At 39.1% G+C, this 23,394-nt stretch overlaps 1 protein-coding gene across 1 annotated transcript; it reads left to right on the top strand.

Moving 5' to 3' along the window:
- Positions 1 to 1,979: 1,979 nt before the first annotated feature.
- Positions 1,980 to 15,184, top strand: LOC113108435 (ankyrin repeat domain-containing protein 50-like). Its single transcript, XM_026271565.1, has 6 exons — positions 1,980 to 2,454; positions 5,169 to 5,430; positions 6,082 to 6,797; positions 10,060 to 10,307; positions 11,150 to 14,752; positions 15,011 to 15,184. The coding sequence occupies exons 3-5, from the start codon at positions 6,328 to 6,330 to the stop codon at positions 14,749 to 14,751; spliced, it is 4,320 nt and encodes a 1,439-aa protein (XP_026127350.1). The 5' UTR covers positions 1,980 to 2,454; positions 5,169 to 5,430; positions 6,082 to 6,327; the 3' UTR covers position 14,752; positions 15,011 to 15,184.
- The last annotated feature ends 8,210 nt before the right edge of the window (positions 15,185 to 23,394 follow it).

Raw genomic sequence — 23,394 nt, 5'->3', positions numbered from 1 at the left:
ATTAACAATGCTGACCAGCGAACTGTGGCTTGGGAAAACAATGGTTAACAGACTGTGGCTCCCCTTGCTGGACAAAGACAGTTCAGCATCCTAACCAACTGTGCTTTGTTACTGCTCGTCCATTGCACAAATGTTAAAATGAATCAATGAAAATGAATGCCCCTAAATAAGTTACATTAAAGGTAGCATCTATCAAAATATTGCTTCCAAGCCACTAATATGTGTGTAAAAGTCATAAATATTGTTGACTTATTTTTATTTATAAGCCTATATATATAAAAAATTAAGTTCCTCACTGACGTATATTGTTCCATAAAGAACCTTTAACCCATTATGGAGAACCTCTCCGTTCCACAAGGTTCTTTTTAGTGAAAAAAGAAAAAAATAAATAATGAAAAAAAGTTTTAAAGACTTTTTTTTCCATTTACAGAAACATTCTTTGAGGAACCGACAGTTTGAATCATTAATTTTTATTCATTTTTCAAAAGTGTAATATTTCATCTTGACACATTCTGTGTAGTGTGAGGTTGTCAAACCATAAAGCAAAAGGCAAGTAATGTAAGCAAAGAGCATTATGCATAATGCCCACTGCAAGTGGTTAAGTAACACATGGGGTCAAGGTTTAAAAAGCAAACCAAACAGAGGTTGTGAAAAGAACAGCTTCACATCATCAGTCTATGTGAACAAAATGAAGCTAAGTAATAATCTATCAGAATAAAAAAATAAATAAAATAAAAACATAGATACAGACACTGTGCCATCTGCCCTATCACTCACAGCTGACTCCAGAAAGCTGAAAGCACCTGGGGCACAGAGAGTAAAGCTGATCACACAAGTGACACAACTGTGTTTTCCTGACATGGCCAGAGTGTATTACAGCGGTGTCTGGGCATAATAACAAAAACCCTGTTGGTTAAATTATGTAACATTATCATCCCCTACAGCCTTGAACTTGCCTCAGTGCTCAGTCACAGCATCCAGAAACTGTTAATGCACAATCTCATATCTGGCATGTCTGGACTTTGTCTGCTCAATGTTTACATAGCCTTGTGTTACACAGAACGGCCACAGATTTGATCCTTTGTGAGGTGAACCATCTCTGCTCCATTCTCTTAAGAAAATATATCTGTTCTAAGTTGTAATATTGAGCAGAGCTCCGCAGGCAACAAATGCAAATGCTAAGTTATAGGCTTGTGTGGGAGGGAAAATTGATTCATGCGAGAGGGAAAATAGCCGAATGCATTGCTCAGATCCAGATGCAATCATTTTAACATCTCAGATCAATTTCAATCTATGTTTCTCTGTGTGCATTATATATCTTCCTTGCTCCTGTTAATTACAGCATTAATGGAATCTGCTGTAGCCTATCTAGAAAATATAATAATTATAATCAAAGTGACTGAAAACTTTATCGACATTTTTTCTACAGTTTGCCAACTTTGAAATGAAAGAGGAAGTAAACTTTAGGTGCAGGTGTGTTACTGTCAGGAAGCCGGCTGTGAATTTATTCCAAGCATTATTCTCTGAATTCCTGGTCCTGCCTTGCAAATGCAAAAAAATCACACCAGAGGATTTCCGATGGATCCTAGAAAAAAAAAAAAAAAAAAAAAAAGACTATTGTAAAGAATAGCCTGTGCCAGAAAGGTCAAAACATTCTCAGGAGGCTACATAATTCTCAACAGAAACGGTGAAAAAATGTCACAATTTGTGTAATTAAGAGCTGTCAAGATAAAATGATATCCTTATATTTCAACAACTCATTTTAGTAAACAAAGAAAAAACATTTATGAGAGTGAATTTCACACAAACTTCCGGCTCTCATTGTAACCCCCCAATTATATGTTTTTATATTTGTGTCTATTTATATTTCCAAATTACCAATAGGTTTACCATCATGAATTATAACAGCATTAAACTGCTATCTAATACTTCTTAACAAACGCGCCCCCTCGTGGACTGTATGTGAGATCACGATCGGAATAAACCAATCAAGATGCATGAAAACTTAGAGCTGCCACAGACTTCCATGGTGGGAGCAACGCCAGATCTGTTCTGTTTTTGCGGACATTTAAGTCATTTGCCTTAGTGCAAATCTTCAGAAATTATCGACGAGCACGACGCACAATGACATCCTGCTTCTTGTAACCAAACACCCACCGCACACTGTACAAAAGCAACGCGTTTTAGTGCGTGGATTCGACCAGACCACAGATGTGCCTTGGAGCGATATTGTGGACACGCGTGGATCTGTTTCCATTCTGACGAAAAACGAACCGGTTATTCAGTTTTCCCGTTGTGTCGTGAAGGATCCAGAGGCTTAGGGTTCCTGGCTGCTGTCCAAGTAGTGCGGCGGTGGGCGTCAGAATGATGAAGATGCGGCACCTGTAACCTGCACTGAGTCTCCGGTTCCGCTGAATTAAACGCTATTCAGAACGCTGGAAAACGAGTGTACAGGTGAGGTTTCTACATCTTTTTATTGCGATCAACTGTGTTCTTATATTGGCTTCCTGGATCATTTATCTCACAGAATTTAGTTGAACTTGGTGTAGTCTAATGGATAAAAATGTTTCTGAAAGGTGAGAGGTTCACCTGTAGAGGTCAACTATGTGTGTTTTTGCTCTAGATGCGTAACCTCAGATTACTACAGGAGGGACTGAACCTGCCATTTTGATAAAGACTTCATCTAAATTATAAGAAGGCTGAAGCATAAGTACTGTTTGAGTTTTATTCCATATTAGAAAGGCAGAGTTGCATTATGATCAGCCTTGGGCAATAACACTTCAGCTGTTATTGCCCGGGAATTATGATGCAGTTCTCTTAACACTGTAGGCTATGTCACAAAACTTTTTACTGGAAAGGCTGTCAGATTGAAACTTGTCATTAAACAGCCTCTATCAGCAATATTCAAACAGCAAAGCATCTATGAAACATTAAACAATTCCTGAGACAGCAATAATGTAAAAAGTAGCCTATAATAAAGTGTATACATGTGTAACATTAAAACATGTGACAACTTGCCTCGACCTGAAAATACCCTTATCTGAGCACAGTTCAAGTAGGGTTGCAAGGTGTGAACATTTTTCAGCACACTTCCAACAGTTTACGAAATTTCTGGTTTGTTTATGAAAAATTTCCCAGAAATGTTCCACCTCTTCACAACCGTAAGTTCAATAACTCAGTCTTCATATTTTAATAACCATTTTTACTTAAAATGCCATGCCATTTCTGTTGATACATGTAGTATGCCACAAGACAGAACAATGCTGTCACTCCTGGGGTTTACATGTCAACTACCCATCTAATCTAACACAGAGAAAAACAGTGTTGTTTGTCACAACTGTAATTATAAACAGGTGAGGGATAGTAAGTAACAGCTATATATCTGTCATATATAGATCTTTAATGAGTAGAGGTGTGACGAGACACTTATCCCACGAGACGAGACACGTGGAAATATTCAATGATGAAACATAGGGGAAAATAGTCTTTTTTTCAACTGAAAAACACAAAAAGCTAAAAATGTATATGCATTTTGAAATCAACTTGTACCTTATGAAATTAAACTTCTTTTTAATGAATTATTTGAAGCAATAAACAACATGTAAATATATATAGGCCTATGAATTGGAGAACATGATTTATATATATATAATATAAATTTGAGCAAAAAGTGTCTCAATTCATAAAGTTCTGTTTCTCAATTACAATCTTTTGAATGAATAATTCAATGACAAATACTTTTTTTTAAATGGTTTGTCGCCACCTCGTGGCGGAAGAGGATATTGCGTTACAAATCATACACGTTTTAAGATGCTTTCGTTTTAATCGCTACTGTAGAGAGAATACGTGTTATACCCAAATATAAACTTTTATCCCAGTACTTATGTTATCTAAATGTCTGTAACACAGAAATAATGATCTGTGGTTGCTCTTTCTGGATCAGCTGCAGGCAGCATGAATGATTAACATGGGCAACGACAAAATGTGCTTCTCGCGCTCCACTGACACTTGCAATGTGAAACAGTCATAGTAGACATAGCTGAATCGTTGTCAATCAGAAATAAGATTGCGTGGGTGTTTGAATTGAGATCGCCATATTTAAACGATTAATCTTGCAGCTCTAATGTAAACTGCTTTGCGAGGATATCATCATGACACATCGGATCTCACGAGAATCTCAAACTGAGACTGATATACTAATATATATATATTCATATTATATATCTTATTTTTTTTAAATATTTTATATTTTTTTACAAACACACACACACACAACCCCCAGTGCTTGAAGTGGGCCAGTATGCACTAGTACTTGTACGTCTGTATTCAAGTCTTTGGCGTACTGGCACTTTTTTGTGTGAACAATTGTAGTGCCGAAATTTTGACCCTGCCAGATTATGCACCCCCTAGTATTGGTAGGTAAAGGAGTATGTTTGGGGGAGGGGTTAGGATTAGGATGGAGTGGGGTTGGGTTGAGGCAATCAGGTAGAGACTTCCAACACGGGGGTGCATAATCTGGCTGGGATGCAGAATTCGGCACAACACTCCAGGGCTGAAAATGAGTCCCACTCCCTGTATGCTGACATAGTTAAAACACATATATTACTCAACTACTTATTCAATTGAGTAATTTATCCAGAGATACCCACAGTACAGTAATTACAGGGAGAGTCCTCCAGGAGCAATCTTGGGATGGGCGCTTCCCTCGAGGATGCAATGGTTAGAGGATTCATGGATCAACAATAACAATTTGATCCTTTGACCTCTGGGCAGACAGCCTGTATCTTCAACCATTACTTTGTCCCCCTCAAATCCACCCCCCCCCCACCATATGTCGTTGATTAGTTGGTTGTTGATTTAGACATTGTGTAAAAAAATACACTGTCAGCACTGCATTTACTGTAATGAGGTTGCTTTTCACTGAAGGCTCTTCTGTTTTGTTTTATGGCTTCTAATAAATTGCAGACATGTGAGGTATATTTAGAGCAACAATCTGGATCCTGTCCATGAGTTCTAGCTCTCTTAAGAGAATGGTACAGACAAAGAAAGCAAGAAGGAAAGAGAAACACTATATGATCTTGCATCTGTGTTTAAACTTTGACCCCAAAGCCTAACTCCTCCCTTACTCATGTGCTCTCTCTCTTTCTCTCTCTCTCTCTCTCTTGCAGTCAGCTATTTCACTTCATGCCCTGACATGTTAAGGAGCAGGAGGGGAGGAGATAAAGGACTAGAAAAACCGGTAAGCAGCTGGGAGCCGAGAAGAATATGTGAAAGGAGTAGATTTCAGTCTCTCCATTAAAACCATAAGACCTGTGAGCTGGAAGAAAGGAGCAACAGAAAGACGTGAAAAGAGAGTAATACATTGAGGCGAGACTGAACACTGCCATGGAGAAAACATAAAGGCAAAACATGAAACCACACATTTCAAAGGTAAGATTTTGTGTTGTCTTTCTCTTTCACTCAGTGTCTTTCTTGATCTCTCTTTAACTTTATTTCTTTATTGCTTAGGACAGTTTGAGTTGAGGGTTGGGTCAGCACCTTGACTCACTTGCATATCCGAGCTCTCGCTTTCATGGGAGATTGACAGACATGTTCTACCCCTATTTCTATTTCTGTTTCCATCTCAACCTTTCCTTCTCACATGTCATGGCTGAGTTAAATGCCAAGCTTTCATTTAAAGGTGAAGTGTGTAATTTCTGTGCCGCTAGCATCACCTAATTGTGTAATTAATCATTGTGAAAACAATGATTGTTTTCAATCGGTAAAAGCTTCCATGTTTTTGGAGCATAATGGCTAAATGCAGCTCCTCCATATTGCTTGAGATTTACATTAAAAGAGATCTACATTACAGTAGACTATGCCAAGAAAACATTCGTACAGTAAGCCACTCAAAAATGAATCTGTGAATGGTGTAAACACTATTTTTTCTGACCTCTGAAGCAATTTGAGCTCCATTTTATATATGAAATATATTATTATTACGACTGGTATCTGCATATTAAACTGGGTTAGGAGAAAGTATTTAAACATTGACCGAATTACACCCTTCTCATCAAGCTTTATGTTTGTTTTGTCTTACAGGGCTTCTGACTAGCAGCATGACTTGGACCTACGCGATTGCAAAATACAAACACACCTGCAGCCAGCAGTCATCTGAGGACACTGTCTCTGATTCTCCATGCAGTACCAGTAGCGAACATTTGCATACAGCCCAACCAAACCACTCTGCTTTTTCTCTTTTAACATCAGTGCAAGTTGTTTGAAGAGATTCCAAGAGCCACCTGCTTCAATTGTTCTGTTGGGGACTATGGAAGAAGGTAAATCCTCATGGTCCTTCCCTGTTCATCTCCTGAGGACCATATGAGGAGCATGTTACCCAGCTTGTTACGGGGCCGGCGGTTCTACTGCCGAGAATGGGCCCTTGAGAAGCTACAAAGATGCCTAGAGGCGCGAGACTCCACCAAGAGCGCGGAGGGAACAGCCCGTGTCTCTCCAGGGGTCCTAGTGACTGGGGGCCCGGGCACGGGTAAGACAGCCCTGCTCACAGAACTGGTTTGGCCTCAGTCGGAAGCATGCAGGGCGGCAGGGCTGGCATCACGGTGTTTGTCCTGGCACTTTTGCCAGCGAGAGGATGCAGGCAGTATTGAAGTGTGGAGATTTGTCCTGGGACTGGTTGAACAGCTGAAGGAAAGTCCACTTCTGGGACCGAACTATGTGAAAGCGATAAGCAGTGCTGCTATTGCTGCTGTACTGGAGCCCCTCCACTGCCAAAGAGAACCTGATGACACTTTTAAAAGGTTGGTTTATACATCACAATGTCATAATTGGATAGAAACCAGAGTTAAAAGCTAGATTCTTTTTTAGATAGCCTTCTAGTTTCTTCTGAACTGTAGGAAATTATGTGAATGAACACATAAATGAATTATATTTAAAGTTAAGGAGTAAATACAATGATAATGTTATTAGAACCAGATGTATAAATGCAGTATCATGAGGAGAAAATATATAATCAATATATGGCCTATGTGACTCTGCCATAATAGTACTACTTCTTATTTTTCAGTAAGTACTTAGTTTCTTCTCGAAAATAGTTTTATCTAATGTATAAATTACAACATTTTAATATAGAAGACTATATCGAAATTCACTATTTCAGTATATCTAAAAAACACTTTCCTTTCTCTGAATTTCTCACATTTTTCTCTTGCTTTTGCTCTGCAACAAATCACTCACCGTTCAAGATCCCTTTGAACTCATTTCTGTCAGCCTTTAGTTCTCCAAGCATTTCATGTTTGCTCTCCAAGCACTACTCCTGTGAGAAATCCCAGATGTTTCACAGCTAGGCCTTTGGTGTACCTTACACTCTCCCTCTGTATTTCACATTGTTTGTGCAAGGAAAATGACACTTCAGTGGGGCCTTTAAATGACTTAGACATTTTGCTATGTTTCTTGTCTAACAGAGAGTCAGGCTCCAGAACATTTTAGCATTTAACATGGAATCGATCAAATAATAAATTATACCTTCAATTTGTGACATTTGTGTAAAAAATAAAGCGTCATTGCAGAAGACGCTTGTTTTGAATATAATCCACACAACTTTTTCTTAGTCTTTTTTTAAAAGACAAAAAATGAGTGCATTTTGGTCTGTGATACTTGGTTGTTTAAGCCAAAGGGGGAAAAAATTTAAAATTTTAAAATCATGTTAATACTTTTTCTTGCGTTTTCTGGTTATTCATAGTAAGCTGATGTTTTTAGTGTTTGTTGTAAATGCACTCAGTGACATTTTGCTTGAACAAGGTTTCTTTTATTGTTTCCTAGTAAACCCTCCCACCCCTTATATTCTCCTCCTTCATTTTCGTCTGATACCCCTCAGAAAGACTTTGTCAAAAGCAGGAAAAGGGGCTATTGTTCTGCTTTTCTGCCACATATATTTATTTATTTATTCCTTTCGTCGCAATAATGACGCCTATTCACAGTTATCACAATAGCCCAGCGTTCAGTGCAGATGGATGACGCTATTTACAGCCTTCGGGGGGAAAAAGGGGGGTGAAGACCAAGAGTCGTGCCACTATTTTGTGAAGTTTGTGTCCCTCGGTGAGGTCGCCGCACTGACAACTTTTCTCTATTCTATCTATCTTCTTTCAGTGTTTGCTCTTACACTAGTTCTTTCAGTTTTCTCTTACAGATCTGACGTACAGGCCCACATTCCACATTTGCCTTACACATGCTGACAAACTGTTGTGATGTTTTTCTTTGGTCCTGGCAAGAGAATGTAAAAAGGGCTCGTTTAGGAGTGAAATGCGAGCATCAGTCCCTGCTGTATTCAACATGCTCTCTGACGTAAATAAGTTATCATTAACACTGTTTATTGAAAAGGCAACCAAGGATGAGGACAGTTTATTTTATCAGGACATGAACTTCTGTCATCAGGAAACAATTATGACTTGTTCATCATTTTGAGGCTCTATAAATAGAGATATGGTTGTTATTGTTATTATTTTAGAGTATTGCATTGTAAGTAGATTAAATGACTAAATGTTTTGCCAAGCAACGGTAACCTTTTCTTAGTTCAAGTTTGTACTCCATTTGATTTTGGCAGTTAGGACTTGCAAATGTTTCCAGCTGAAGCAGTGGTTGGTTGTAAATCCTGTAGCCTAACCTTCAGTTGCCTGGCCTTGGCCAAAAGCCTTAAACCTCCCATTTTGTTCACTATATAAAAAGTTTCACATAACTCTTCTTTTAGGTTTGATCTTTTAACCCTTCTCTGTTTGATGACTTAACTTGCATGACCATTCCTGGGGTCAAGACAAGCCCATAGCTTGTCATTGTAGACAGAATGTGTCAGGAAGAACATTTATTAGGTTGTTCGGCTCAAGCTGTGATCTGTGAGCATGTTAAAAGGGCATTAGCTCAACAAATTGTGTGAGCCCACGTGTTGGAGATAAGGAAACGATAAACACGGCATGCTTTTAACTATGTATTTTATGGTGGATGTATGAGACAGGAAGTTTGATACTGAACCATTTAACCAAAACAGACAAAATAAGGTGTGCTGTTTAAAATGCTATACTATTAAAGAAAACAAGTGTTGATGTTAATTATTATCAGAACTATGAGCTATGCTGACTCATAACAGAATGTAGTATTTCCATTAGGCTGAGTATTATTTTAATTCATTTTCAATAAAACAAGACTTTTACTCATGGATTATGAAAATAGTATATTTTACATGTATTGGAAAATATTAAGATGAAAGATGTTGTAAGTTTTAATAGAATCATTATTTGGCTGTATCATGATGCTCAAACTAACAGAGTACCTTGGTGTTTTGGGAAATCAACCGACAAGTTGTTTAGTTGCCTGCATATTAATCTTGGATAGATGAAAGCATATTATCATAAATCATATCACATTTAAGTGTTGATTAAAAGGGCAATCATACCAGAGTCAAGTGGGTCAGTGATAAGAGCAACACATAAATGTGAATGTGAGTTTGATAAGGAAGCAGCACCTTCACACCGTCTGTTTGCCCTGGAAGCAACAGGAAATCACTGAGCTTCCATAACACTGAGTCACGATGCGTCTGCAACCACACCTCAAGTCAGATGAAGTGGCAAAAAGAAAAAAATGCTAAAGAATAAGACAACTTTGAAAAGCTGGGAGTTCATTGGATGGTTTTTCAAGCATTTTGTATATAATTCCAAATAAATCGCTCTTATAATTGCATTCTGTACAAAACAATGTCACATTTGTGCACTTGTTTCCTTCTTGGATAAGCTCTGTTTTAGTTCTGAATTGACTTTCATTCATATGTGATGACATGTCTTTCCTATTTGCGATTCTTAAAATTATTGAATTCCTCATTTACTCACTGTTGTTGAGAGAAATATGTCCCTCCTTTCTTCTCCTTCTCCTTCCTCCTCCCTGGATTGACTTAATTTAAAAATCATCTGTCTGTGTGGTTAAAGATGAGATGATACTAGCAGTGGTACAGTAACTAGGTTATGCACATGAATGCTTTATTATTTTAAACACTTTCTCCTTTTCATTTTTCTTTAGGGCAGTATTAGAGCCCCTCTTGTCCTTGACACCACCTGCTCACAGTGTGTTTATTGTGGTTGATTCACTGGACTCGGGGTATTGTGGAGGTAATGGAGTTGGAGAAGGCTCAATATCAGGAGCTGTGGCCACTCAGAGTTCCTCTATTGCAGAGCTCCTGCTAAAATACATACAGCTCCTGCCCCCCTGGATCTTGCTAGTCTGCTCTGCACGCCGCCAGAACAAAGCCATTTGCAAGATATTCTCAGGTACACTCTTAGATGATGCACAAATCACTTCATAAGCACAGTGAAATGTGAGATGGTTAGCTTTATGGGTTTCTTGAAGTGTTGAGCATTGTTTATCTTAGTTAAGACTGTGTACAGGGACTTTATGTTCTGTTTAGAAACACTTGTATGGCCACCAAAACATTCTGTATTCCCAAACATCAGTCACAACAGCTTGTGGCTGTTTTTTGCTTATAGCAATATATTATGGCTTTTGTAGTACTTTGTTTTTTACTAGATGAAATGACCTGGTCTTATGAGATGAGGGTCCCACACACTCATTAGCTCTTGTGGATGACATCTGAATTATAGCGTTAAGAGGCTACAATCTATTGTGCACTAGTTGTGTGGATATTTCTGCTTTTATAAACACATTTGAATTCAAGGTCCTTAACTTTGGCTTGGAAAGCCTCGAGGGCCATTATGTTTTTCCTCAGCCTACGAGATGAAAAGACTGGAAAACAAATAACTGCAGTTTGCTAAAAACATATTGAAATTATTCAGACAAATGGTTTTGTTGTTCAATTGTATAGTAACTTGAAGTTGCCAAAAAAAGTTTGGAATTACACAAATGTCAAAAAAAATTCAATGAACTAGAGTAATAGTACTGCATTCATAATGCACATTAAAAGTAATCGGATCAGTTGTGTGTAGCTCACCCATACAACTCAGAGATATGCTGCCAACTAAATATATTTAAAATTAAATCACAGCTTTTGTTGTATAAATCAGTCTCCGTGTTAATTGTGCAACCGTAAAAAAATCATTGTGATGCTTTAACAATTGTTTTGTCTTATTTTATCTCTTGCTTCTATACCCTTTAGGTTTTAGGAGGTTGTGTCTGGATGACTTAAGAAAGCCTGCAACTGTACGAGATGTACAACAATATATCCTTCGCAGGCTTGACCAGGATGGGGCTTTGAGAAGACAACTTACACCAGAGACAGCTGAAATGCTTAATCTTTTGCACATCAAAAGCGGTGGCTGTTTCTTGTTTCTTGAGCGAGTACTAGATGGTGTTGCACATGGTCTAGTTGGACTTCGAGAAATTCGGGACATTCCTGGCACACTGAATGGCCTATACCTTTGGCTATGTCAGCGCCTCTTTCCTCGAAGGCTGTTTGTCCATATTAGGCCTTTGCTGAATATCCTTTTGGCATCCCCACAACCACTAACAGCTGAGCAGCTCTATACTATTGCCAAAAGCCGTGACTTCTACCTTGGGATTGGAGACTTCCAAGCACAGATGGGGGCTCTGGCATCTCTGTTTGTAGATGGCCCTGAGGGCAGTAAACTCCTCTTTCATAGCAGTTTTGCAGAATGGTTAACTGATGTTAAATACTGCACACAGAAGTTTCTGTGTTGTGTGAAGGATGGTCACCTTTCTTTGGCCATGTCCCTCTCTCTTCGAGCCAGTAGTCTGGGTACAGAGGACACTTGCCAGCTTGCCCACCACCTCCTCAACAGTGGAGTCCATGAAGGGGAACCAGCCCTCCTGGCACTGTGGTTGCTATGGACTGGAGTTCCAGCACTTAATGGTGCCAGAAAAGACTGTTCTTCTAAGTATACACCTGCATTAGTTCAGCAAGATGTATTACAACTCCTAATGAAAAGTGGAATTTACCCTGCAAGCTGTTCAACTGACAATAGCTCCAGTGTCAGGGTACACTGTGTTGGAGGAGGCGGCAAGATAGTTCGGCGAGCATTACAAAGGGAAGACTCTGTCAGAGCACTTCTTGACAGTGGAATCAGTGTGAACTGTACAGACCCATCAGATGGACGGACTTTACTGGCAGCCGCAGCCCATGCTGGACTTGTAGATGTAGCAGCATTGCTGTTGTGCCGTGGATCAGACCCTTTACTGAATGACAACCAGGGGCAGACTGCACTGACGCTTGCTGCCAGACAAGGCCATGTTGGTGTACTGCTGGTTTTGCTAAAGTGGGTGAAGGAGAAAGGGACCAAGAGTCCTGCAGCACAAGCCCTGCTGGAGCATGTAGACAGTGAGGGATGGACTGCTCTACGCTCCGCTGCATGGGGTGGCCACAAGGAAGCTGTGCGTCTACTTCTGGAAGCAGGGGCAGAGATTGACGGCTGTGATTCAGATGGCCGGACAGCCTTACGAGCAGCAGCATGGGGTGGACATGAAGAAATTTTGTTGACCCTTCTTGATCATGGTGCTGAAGTAGACTGCTCAGACCGTGAGGGACGTACTCCACTAATAGCTGCAGCCTACATGGGTCACAAAGATGCAGTGGAGATCCTTTTGAATGCTGGGGCCAATTTGAATCTAGCGGATGGGGATGGACGTACCGCTCTGTCTGTTGCTGCATTATGTGTGCCATCAGCAGCTGGAGGACGAGGGCATGGAGAGGTTGTAAGCCTTCTGTTAGAGCGAGGTGCCAATCCAGAACATAAGGACAGAGATGGAATGACGCCTTTACTACTGTCCTCTTACGAAGGGCACGAGGAAGTGGTTGAACTCCTGCTGGAAGCTGGAGCTGATGTAGATGAAAGTTCTGGATCTCATCCATCTGCTATCACTCCTCTTCTTGCAGCTGCAGCTCTGGGGCATGCTGGCACAGTTAACCGTTTGCTGTTTTGGGGGGCAGCAGTGGATGGCATCGACGGAGAAGGCCGCACTGCTCTCTGCTTGGCTGCAGCCAAGGGTAGTGTTGAAGTTGTAAAAGCACTGTTGGACAGGGGTTTGGATGAGAATCACAAAGATGACCTGGGCTGGACTCCATTGCATGCTGCAGCTTGTGAAGGTCACAAAAGTGTGTGTGCAATATTGACAGAGCAAGGTAGCATGGCACGTGTGGGTGAGCTTGATGTAGAGGGTCGGAGCCCTCTAATACTAGCAGCACAAGAAGGTCACTGCAGTACAGTCAGGCTACTTCTAGATCGAAAGTCACCCATTGATCATCGTGCATATGATGGACACTCTGCTCTCAGTGCGGCTGCTCTCCAGGGTCATCGGGAGATTGTGGAGTTATTGATGCGTAGAGGGGCAGACACTGATGTCCGTGATGCTGAAGGAAGACCTCTTCTTTATTTGCTGGTCCTGGAGGGCCATTTAGACATGGCCATGTTACTCATTGAAAAAGGGGGTGTCCCTCTGGAGTCAAAAGATGCAGAAGGGCGAACTGCACTACATGTAGCAGCTTGGCGAGGAGATCTGGAAGGTATTGAACTGTTGCTGAAGTATGGTGCTGACCCAAATGCTAGAGATCTTGATGGTCGGCCTCCTTTGCACTCTGTGGCCTGGAGAGGGAATGCAGCTGCTGGCAGGCTGCTGCTTAGGGCTAAAGGTCTTAATGTAGATCTGGCTTGCAAACAGCAGGGTGCCACAGCCCTTAGCATTGCTGCTCAGGAGGGGCATGCTGAAATTGTGGCCATGCTTTTAGAGAAAGGTGCAGAACCAGACCATGTCGACCGTTATGGCCGCAGCCCAGTCAAGGTAGCAGGAAAACAAGGTAATTTCACAATTGTGCGACTTCTGGAGAGCTATGGCGCAAAGGCCTTCTCAGGTCTCATACCGTTTACACCTAGTGGTGCTCCCAACAATTCTTATCTTTCAGCCACAGTCAAGACCCAAGCATCTATTAGTTCAGGAGAAGTGGGTGTTGATGGAGTCCCAGCCACATCTTCTTCATCTTCGACCTCAGTTTCTGCCTCCTGTTCCCCAGCTTCCACTGCAGAGCGTTTTCATTCCATGCCTGCCTCACAGACTTCCTCCTCCACCTGCCACTCCCTGGCCACAGTACAGACCGTGCCTGCTGACAGCCTAAATTTCATCCAGCAAATTCAACAACATTCCCTTCCTCGTTGCCGCAGTCGGCCATCCACCTTGCCTCTACCTGGTTCCAATCCAGCCAGTCTTCAGGGCAGAGCTTCTAGGCACAATCAAAAAGCTGTTCCAAAGAGCAGTCCCACAAATGAACAGTACACACTCACTGAACTCCTGGACTCAGACAAACCCTTAAAAGGGCTTGGATACTCGGGGAATGGCAACTACCTCTTAAAACCTAAAACTCCTTACATAATAGAGGATGTGATGGAGAAGAACCTCAAACAAGCTGGTGGAGTAGATCTAAAGTGGAACTCCATTATGGCTTCCTTAGGGGTGATGCCAAACCAAGAGGGCCCAATTCGACAAACAAAAATTGGGGAAAGCCCCCCTTTGGGGTACCCACATTTTCACTTCCAATCCCATGCACAAAAAGAGGATTGGGGAGGAATTCAAATGACATCCAAGTCCCCAACCATTGACCTTTCAGCTATTTCCCCAAATAGTGCCTTATCTAATGAGTCTGTGTTTAACATGACAACTACTGACCCCCAGCTGAATCTCAAACAGGCAATTAAGCTGCAATTTGAAGGGCCAACTAGTGCAGCACTTTACAAGCGGGAAACCCCTCTCTGAGGTGAGGCATTATGTTTCACAAAATATAGAACATTTGATTTGTCTAGATTTAATTCTAATTTGTCGATTGTCTTGTAAATGTAAAGTTTATTTAATTGATCAAAGACAGGGTTATTTCTTTGAATGTACATAATGTGTCTTATCAGGCAGTTGTCAGATATGCCAGATGGAAGTGAACCACATTCTGCTTTTAAGCTGCAGTCTTTATGATTGTGACTTGGAATGTCTGGAATTCTAATGACAACTTTGTCTTTTGTAGGCAAACCTGGACATTTAGGAATTCAAGGAGATGAGGGTTGTGTGGGTAATCACTGTACTGTGTGTGGGAGGTGTTATGAGTAGAGGAAGATGGCAGATGAGAGAGTCGTAACACACTAACCTCCACCTCTCTTTAACCCATTGACCCCAAAGCACAAAAGAAAAGGGAAAGACATAGAGAGCAAAGAGGAACTGGAGTTCAAAGGCTCAAGCTGTGTACATTCCAGAGCTTTTGCTCCTCATGCTGTCACAAAGGGGTCAACTGGCACTCTCCCATACTCTGTCATACAATCACAGGAAAATGTTTTTACATTAAGATGAACACGTATGGATATTTGCTCTGCTTGTGTTATGCATTTGCAAAAGTCAACATATACATACCCCAGGGATTTCTGTGCACATAACTCAACATAAATGACAAATTTTCATAGACTAATGAGCTATTCACTCTTTCATCTTCTTACACATTGTGGCTCCGCAGTGCCATCTTTGTTTTATGTTGGTGAATTATAAGAGCTAATAAGAATGCTGTTGAAATTGGAGTGAATCTACATTTAGAACAGACTTTGGGTGACCTGCTGTACATTGCTCAGACTCACAGACTTGAACTTGCTGGGACCAAAAAAAAAGGCTTTTTCAAAGCGCCACTGTCACTTAGTGGCTTTATACTCCAGATATGTTTTCATGACTAATGGAAGTCTTCAGCAATGTTTATGTCTTTTAAAGATGTGCTAAATTAAATATACTATTTGTTTCAGAACATAGATGTGTCCATAATTGCAATTCCTTATTTATGTAATTTTTTTAAAGGGGTCATATGATGCAAATAAAATGTTTCCTTTATCTTTGGAGTGTTAAAAGCTGTTGGTGCATAAAGAAGGTCTGTAAAGTTGCAAAGACTAAAGTCTCAAATCCAAAGAGATATTCTTTATAAAAGTTGAGTCAGCCACACCCTCCTAAACTGGCTCTTTCTAACATGCCCCCACATGTCTACATCATGATGTGGGAAGATTTGCATAATGCCACCCAAATGTTCATGCAAAGAAAGAAGGTGTAACTTTTATTCTCTGTGTTCCCAACGGCGCAATGTTGTAAAGATGCTGCATGTTTCTTTGTTAAAGTGAAACTACTTTCTTTAGTCTTACAAAAGAGGACACAACTAGAAATATTTTGTTAAGTTGTATTTACAACACTCTTCCAGAACTGTTCAACCCAAATATTCAGATGTGTGCAGCGCATTTCATGGTGAATTGTTTCCTGATCCTGGGAGAGTAGATTACAATGCCGAATGTTCTGACTCACAGACTGTAAGTACGTTTACATATTTAAAGCATTTGCCACAGATGATTCAAATGCAAGTTTTGAGCAGTGTAGAGTAGCACTTGTTGTTTGTCATTTCTCCAATCAAAAATGCAGACATGGTTTTATGTTTACGCAGCATGATGGAATGCAACATGTTAAAAGACAGTATAAGTCAGCGGTTCTCAATTTTAGTCCTCACGTCCCCTGCTCTGCACATTTTGTATGTTTCTCTTGTCGCTTCAGATGTTTGTTCTATTTAAACGTATGTGCCCTGCAAAGTGGACATCACAGGATATTCCTCCATGATTCCATTTCGAAGCTAACGTATTTAGGGCTGTGCAAAAAATCGAATGCGATTTTCATGCGCATCTCATCAGTAAAGATGCTTCTGTAATTAGAAGTATATCTCCAGTACGTGCGTTCAGATCAGGGTTGCCAGGTTTTCACAACAAATCCTGCCCAGTTGCTTCTCAAAACTAGTCCAATCTCGTTTCTAGGAGGTTCCCCAATAAAAATTGCTTCCCGGGATTAAAATATAAGTTTTTTGCTTCTCAAAACTATATTTCTTGGTAAAATTTGCATATTAGGGGCTGAATATCACATTATTGGTATTGTCGCTTCGACCCGCGGACATGAAAAAAAACCACAGACTTGGCAACACTGGTTGGCATTTACTACACAGAGCCGTAAGTCACTGCTAAAATCGCAGGTGATTCTTTGTCAATTTTGAAAGCGATTTTGTGTTAGTTGTTGGTAGACTACGGCTCTGTGTAGTAACTGCTGCTCCACCTTAACCCATGTTGCCAAGTCTGTGGTTGTTTTTCATGCCTGTGGTTTGAAGCAACCCCAATACCAATAACGTGATATTTAGTGCCTAAAATGCTAATTTTATCAAGGCAGCCCTTCCAAAAAACTTATATTTTAACCCTGGGAAGCAATTTTTATCAGGGAACCTCCTAGAAACACGCTTGGGCTAGTTTTGGACTAGTTTTGAGCAGCAACTGGCCAGGATTTGTTGTGAAAACCTGGCATCCCTGATCTGAACGTATGTGCTGGTGATACACTTCTAATTACAGGAGCGTCTTTACTCATGAGATGCGCATGAAAATCGCATTCAATTTTTTGCACAGTCCTAGTATATGTTCCATTCAAAGTGCATTGAAGTGTGCGATATGTGAATTTGAATTGTATTTATTTACAGAGGTATATGATGTCACACTTGTCCATGTGTGAAGACGTTGCTCAACGCAAATCTGTGAATGAATGTTCCGAGAATGAATCCCCACTGGATGCAACAAAGGCCTTGTTTTTAATGGGTTTTAATGTTTTCAGGACACAAGGCATCAGAGTATAGTAAGGGGTGTAACATTTCTGTCACATGCTTGAAGTATTCAGCCAATCACAACGCACTGGATAGCTGGCCAATCAGTGAATACCTCGCTTTTCAGAACGATGAGCTTTATAAAAATCAACTTGTTTCAGAAAGGTGGGGCATAAAGGAGAAACAATAATGTACATTATGTGGAATATAATGTTTTTTGAAAACGCCTCTGTCTTTCCATGTTCCACTATGTTCTTCCCTCATCTTAGATGAGTTGATACGTACCTCTCCCGTACCGGTGCGTGCACTCAATCGCTGTAGCATGCGGCGCAACTATGCTTAGCACCATTCATTCCTTAGGATCCAAACAGGGATGAATTTAGAAGCTACGAAACACTTCCATGTTTTCCCTATTTAAAGACAGTTACATAATTAGTTACACGAGTAAGTATGGTGACACAAAATAAACAGCGGAAGAGAACTTCGCAGCACTTTGACCTCGACGCAGTAATAATCACTGATGGAAACTCCCCCTCTCCCTCTAACTTCCGACAGTACAACCATCATGAGGAGTTTTCAGGAGTGATGATATTACTGCGCCGAGGTGCTCTTCCGCCCAGACATTATAGTTTTAATTTTTTATCCGCTTAGAAAATCACTACGTTTTATTTTGTGTCACTACACTTACTCGTGTAAGTACTCATGTAACCATCTTTAAATAGGGAAAACATGGAAGTGTTTGGTGGCTTCTAAATTCATCCCTGTTTAGATCCTAAGGAATGAATGGTGCTAAGCTAAGCATATCATAGTGGCACGGTGTGCTACAGCGATTGAGTGCACGCACTGAGATGGGAAAGGTGCATATCAGTTTGTTTAATTTGAGGGACAGACATAGAGAAATATAGAAAAACTGTAGTATTTTCCTTTAAGACGCATAAACCCATTTCATTACACCAACTACACAAAATAATGTTATTTTTAGCAACATTATATGACCCCTTTAAATGACGCATTATGTCATATTGTCAACAGCAAACCAGTTGACCTATCACCAAGGCAAATTTTAAAGCTTTATTCCAGTTGAATTACAGAAATAGATGGGAAAAAGAAAGTGAGAAGTTATGTTCTACAAGCAGTTATAGAGGAAGATATGAACTCCCATGCATGCTCATCAAAGGATGACTAAATTTAAGTGGAAAGTCTTGAAAACTTAAAGGAGGTGCGACGGGAGACAGTGATGTGAATTTTACATTTTGCCATAGGTAATTTATAATGTTTATACTGTTTTGTATGTTAAAATTTATTGAGATGCACTAATTAAACCTGTATATGATTTTGTGTGTCTGTGTGCAAATTTGTGTGGGAACAAGAAAGAAGCAAACCTGGCATCGCTTTGGTTTACATGAAATGGATCATTTAGCACCTTTGTCCCTCACATTTATTCAGTTCTCATATAGACACAGTAAAGACACTGTCAAAATCTAAAGTTGAGCAGCTTCAGAACAGCTTCAGCAGATTTTTGAATCTTTGAATTGTTTTCAGTTTATACAACAAAAAGTTAAAACTCTTTAAAGTTTAAACTTTTGCATTTTCTCAACTTTTTTTATACAGTTTTTATATGAGTTTACCTGACGCTATGGAATTACCATTTGTGCATTCAATTTTTTTTCCAGCATTTGTTAAGGGATACTCTACTTCCAAATTTTGTTATTAATAACCTCCTTGGCGTTCCAAACACGTAAAAGCTTCATTCATCTTTGAAACACAATTTAAGATATTTTAGATGAAAACCGGGAGGCTTGTGACTGTCCTATTGACTGCTACTGTGTGTAAATTACACCATCAAGGTCCAGTATGAAAGACATCATCAGAATAGTTCATCTGCTTTCAGTGGTTCAACCGTAACATTATGAAAACAAAAATAACTTTATTCAACAATTGGTCTCCTCTGTGTCTCTCCACATCAACGTGGCGCCATTTTGGAGAATGAAAATGGCGCATCCGTGCAGCGTGGCTCACACAGAAGAACATACACTGCTTGTATTCAGCTCATATTCTCCAAAATGGTGCTTTGATGATATGGAGAAATAAGCTATCATTATGTTACATTACAAAGTTACATAAATAAAGATTAATAGTAGGTATAGTTCATCACAAAATATTATTCAGTCATTGTCATTTATTTGGAAAGAACCATGGTGTAAGAAACTATTTAGACGCAGACAAAAAATTTTTTGTCGCAATTCATTCTTGGCGATTCTCTCAACAGAAATTACTCTGTGCAAATATGGTTGACATGTCTCTTGAATGCACCAAGTTATAAAGCATGAAGAATGAATGAGCTTTGAAAGGAAACATTTTCAGTTTATAATGACTTCATCTCAGTCACTTTGACAGATATTTTGCAAGGAAAAGAAAAGCCTGAACATTCATGTTCAACAGAAGAGAGAAAAAAAAAGGTTTTGAAAAACATGAGGGTGATGATGGACACTTTTGGGCCAAGCCATTTAAATTTAATCTATGGGCTCAAGAATTCTGTTTTCTGTCCTTCTGAGTTAGTGTAGCCTATATTTTTCCCATACTCTAAATGTAAAAATGTTGCACATTCTTCAACAAGCCTTCCCTTATTTGTACATTCTCAGTAATGGCTAACATTTGTCGTGCCAACCGACCTTTTTCTCTCTCTCTCACACACACACACACACACTCACTTTCATCTCTCGCTGTGAGGGGTATTTTTTATTGCTCCTCTAAAGTTTACTTGCTACTTCCATAAATCCCCTCAAAGCAAACAACCGTGGCTGTGTGCAACAACATGCAAAATGCCACTCAGTTGGCATTTTGCCTGTTGCACATACAGGCAAGCCGGCACAGATACAGACATTGTTCATACTGTAATATACAGTACACACTGTAACCATATGTACAGCACAAAACACCCACACTAGCCACCCATATTTAAGAATCTTACACACAAACACACACTGCAAAGAAATATTTATTAATTATTTGAGAAAAAATGGTACATTTCCTTAAGACATGCACAATACAAACAATTGAGACTTCCTGCTCCATATTAATAATTATTTCTTATCCAAAAGCACATTATTATAGGTTGCATGTGGATATCAAATATGCACTTGTGGCAAAACTGTTACTGTTGCAACAAGCTAGACCTCAAAAACTCAATATCAAAAGATTTACTATGTCATTATCATATAATTTAAATTCTCAGAGACATTCTAATTCCTCAGACTGCTGAAACATTTTAAAGCATATCATTTTCATTTTGAAAGTAGGTTATCTGTGTGTGCTTTCATTTATTTTTATTTTTTTTCTTCAAGACATAACTAGTGTTTACCCTATCTGGGATGATGTGGTTTGGGGTTTGTAGATAAACTGCAAACTCAGGCATTCCTCTATAATGAAGGACAACTTGCACCCAGTTCTTTTATGGGTGTTTTTTTTATCTCTTTTGTAGACACTGCAGGATATATTTTTATTTGAGAATTTTAAGAGCCATTTAACATTCCTTTCTGAATATCATTCTTTAGTAGAAGGTTTATTCATTGCAACCATTATATGGGACCTCACAGGTTTAAAACTATTTCTTCTATTATTCCTGTTGATTATAATAATGCACACCAGAATATCTTTACTAAGATGGAATCTAGCTTTACAAAACATTCAAAGCGACTCAGGTTGCATTCAAAATATACATTTGATTAGTTTATTCATTCATTGTGAATCAAATCCATGACCTTGACATTGCTAAAGACATGATCTACTATTTTTAGCTACAGGAATGCAAGAAATGTTACCTGTTAAAATGCTTATGGTTAAATAGTCAATGTAAGAGGCTGATACATTTAACTTCCTAAAACAATTTAAGAATGGAACAGGTAGAACGGGTTTCTCTTTCTGGGAAGTTCATCTGCCTTGTGTTTTCTCACAATTCCACATCTCACACTATTGTGACCTGACAACTAAACATATAATCTACTATAAAAGTATCTCAAACTACTGTTAAAGGGCTTTCATTGCACATGAGGCAAAAAAAAAAGGGACATGTGGAATTGTAATGAAAACCTTAGTTTAATTAATTCCGGCTTCAGTCCCACACAAAGTCAAAGACAAGGCTCCACTTCCTGACCGACAAGGAGACACCACATCCTCTGACAGCATAAACAAGTGAGAGGAAAACCTTTCTGCTGAATAACAAACCATTTTTAGGACAGAGGAAGGATATCACAAAATGTATATCAAGTTTTTATAATATATATATATATATATATATATATATATATATATATATATGTTATGTTATTTATATGTCTGCATATTTGTGTTGACCTTTCAAGAAGTGAGCAGAAGTCATTTTGATTCGATTATAGCTATCCATTTTGGGACCAAGCCAAGAGAACGTGTTCTAAAATCAAACAGAAAAGGAATAGCAGACTGGGTGTGTTAGTCAACATTCCTTGTTAAGCTTTGAGAGACTCTCACTCATGCAGCAAGTCATTACAGAACTCAGAGGATTCTAGAGCTAACAGGAAAGAATTCCAGAATTATTTAAAAGATTCCAACTGGTCTGGTTCATTTTTTAAGATTTTACAGTCATACCAAGAATGTTTCACGTTCAGTAGTTACATTCCTGTTGTTATTCATGGGCCAAGTATACTAATGATGAACAGAAGAGCTCAAATAGAAAACCTTCTTTAATGATGTTTTAAGAACAGTCAAAGACATATAAATTTAGATATTTTAGAAAGCATCCTTTCTAATCATCCTTGAAAAGTTTTTTTTTTTTTTCAATGAACAGGAGGCTTGTCCATTATGTGTTGATGTTAGGAAAGTTTTTATTTATTTGCGCATTATTATTATTATTATTTCATTTATTCATTTCAGTCTGGAGTTCACTGATGAACAGTTCCTTTCCAAATGCATTAACATGTTGATGTGTCATTACTGCCTCCTGCTGGAAAGGTTAAAAAGTCAAACAAGTGCGATATAAAGAAAAATCACCAGGGATTCGAAACAAATGTCAAAGCACAACACACAAAACCCTAGGTTAGTCAGCATATGCATTCAGTCTGACTTGTCTATACAAGTAAATAAAACATTTCTTTTCCAAGCTCTTTTGTGACTATGTGAAGTGTTTTGTGAACCTAGCTACTATATGTATACAAACACATACACACAAGCACGCACACACACACACACACACACACACACATATATATAGTGGATTGCAGTGGAAGTAAAACTGATGGGTAACTATAAGACTGTATTACTGAGGATTACATTAAGCAGTTATTTGGCATGTATATTTGAGGGATTTCAATGTTAACAACTAAATACAGATATTACTCATCTCTACTACTATTCTTGCTTATTGTAGATTGTCAACCATTGCTATACACTATGCAAGATGATATTGTACTGGCAGCAAATAGTAAATGAAATATATATTATATAATAATATATACATACTAAATAATCATCTCATTAAGTGACACTTTATTTTAATGTCCAATTCTGCTGCTTATTAATAGTTATCAATGTAGTTGTAAAATGTAGGTACTGAACAAGATTAGGGATGTAGAACATGGTCATACAGAATGTGCTTTGTAAGTACTAATAAACAGCTAATATATTATCAGTGGGCCTGCTAATAAGCAATTAGTTAATAATGAGAATTGGTCCCTATACTAAAGTTTTACCAGTTTTTGAATTTCAAGCTTTGTGGTAACTTTTCATTT

The sequence above is a fragment of the Carassius auratus genome, chromosome 9, assembly GCF_003368295.1.
Source record: "Carassius auratus strain Wakin chromosome 9, ASM336829v1, whole genome shotgun sequence".
Lineage (NCBI taxonomy): Eukaryota > Metazoa > Chordata > Actinopteri > Cypriniformes > Cyprinidae > Carassius > Carassius auratus.
Note: the sequence above shows the minus strand (reverse complement) of the source record. Positions and strands in the feature narration are given on the sequence as shown.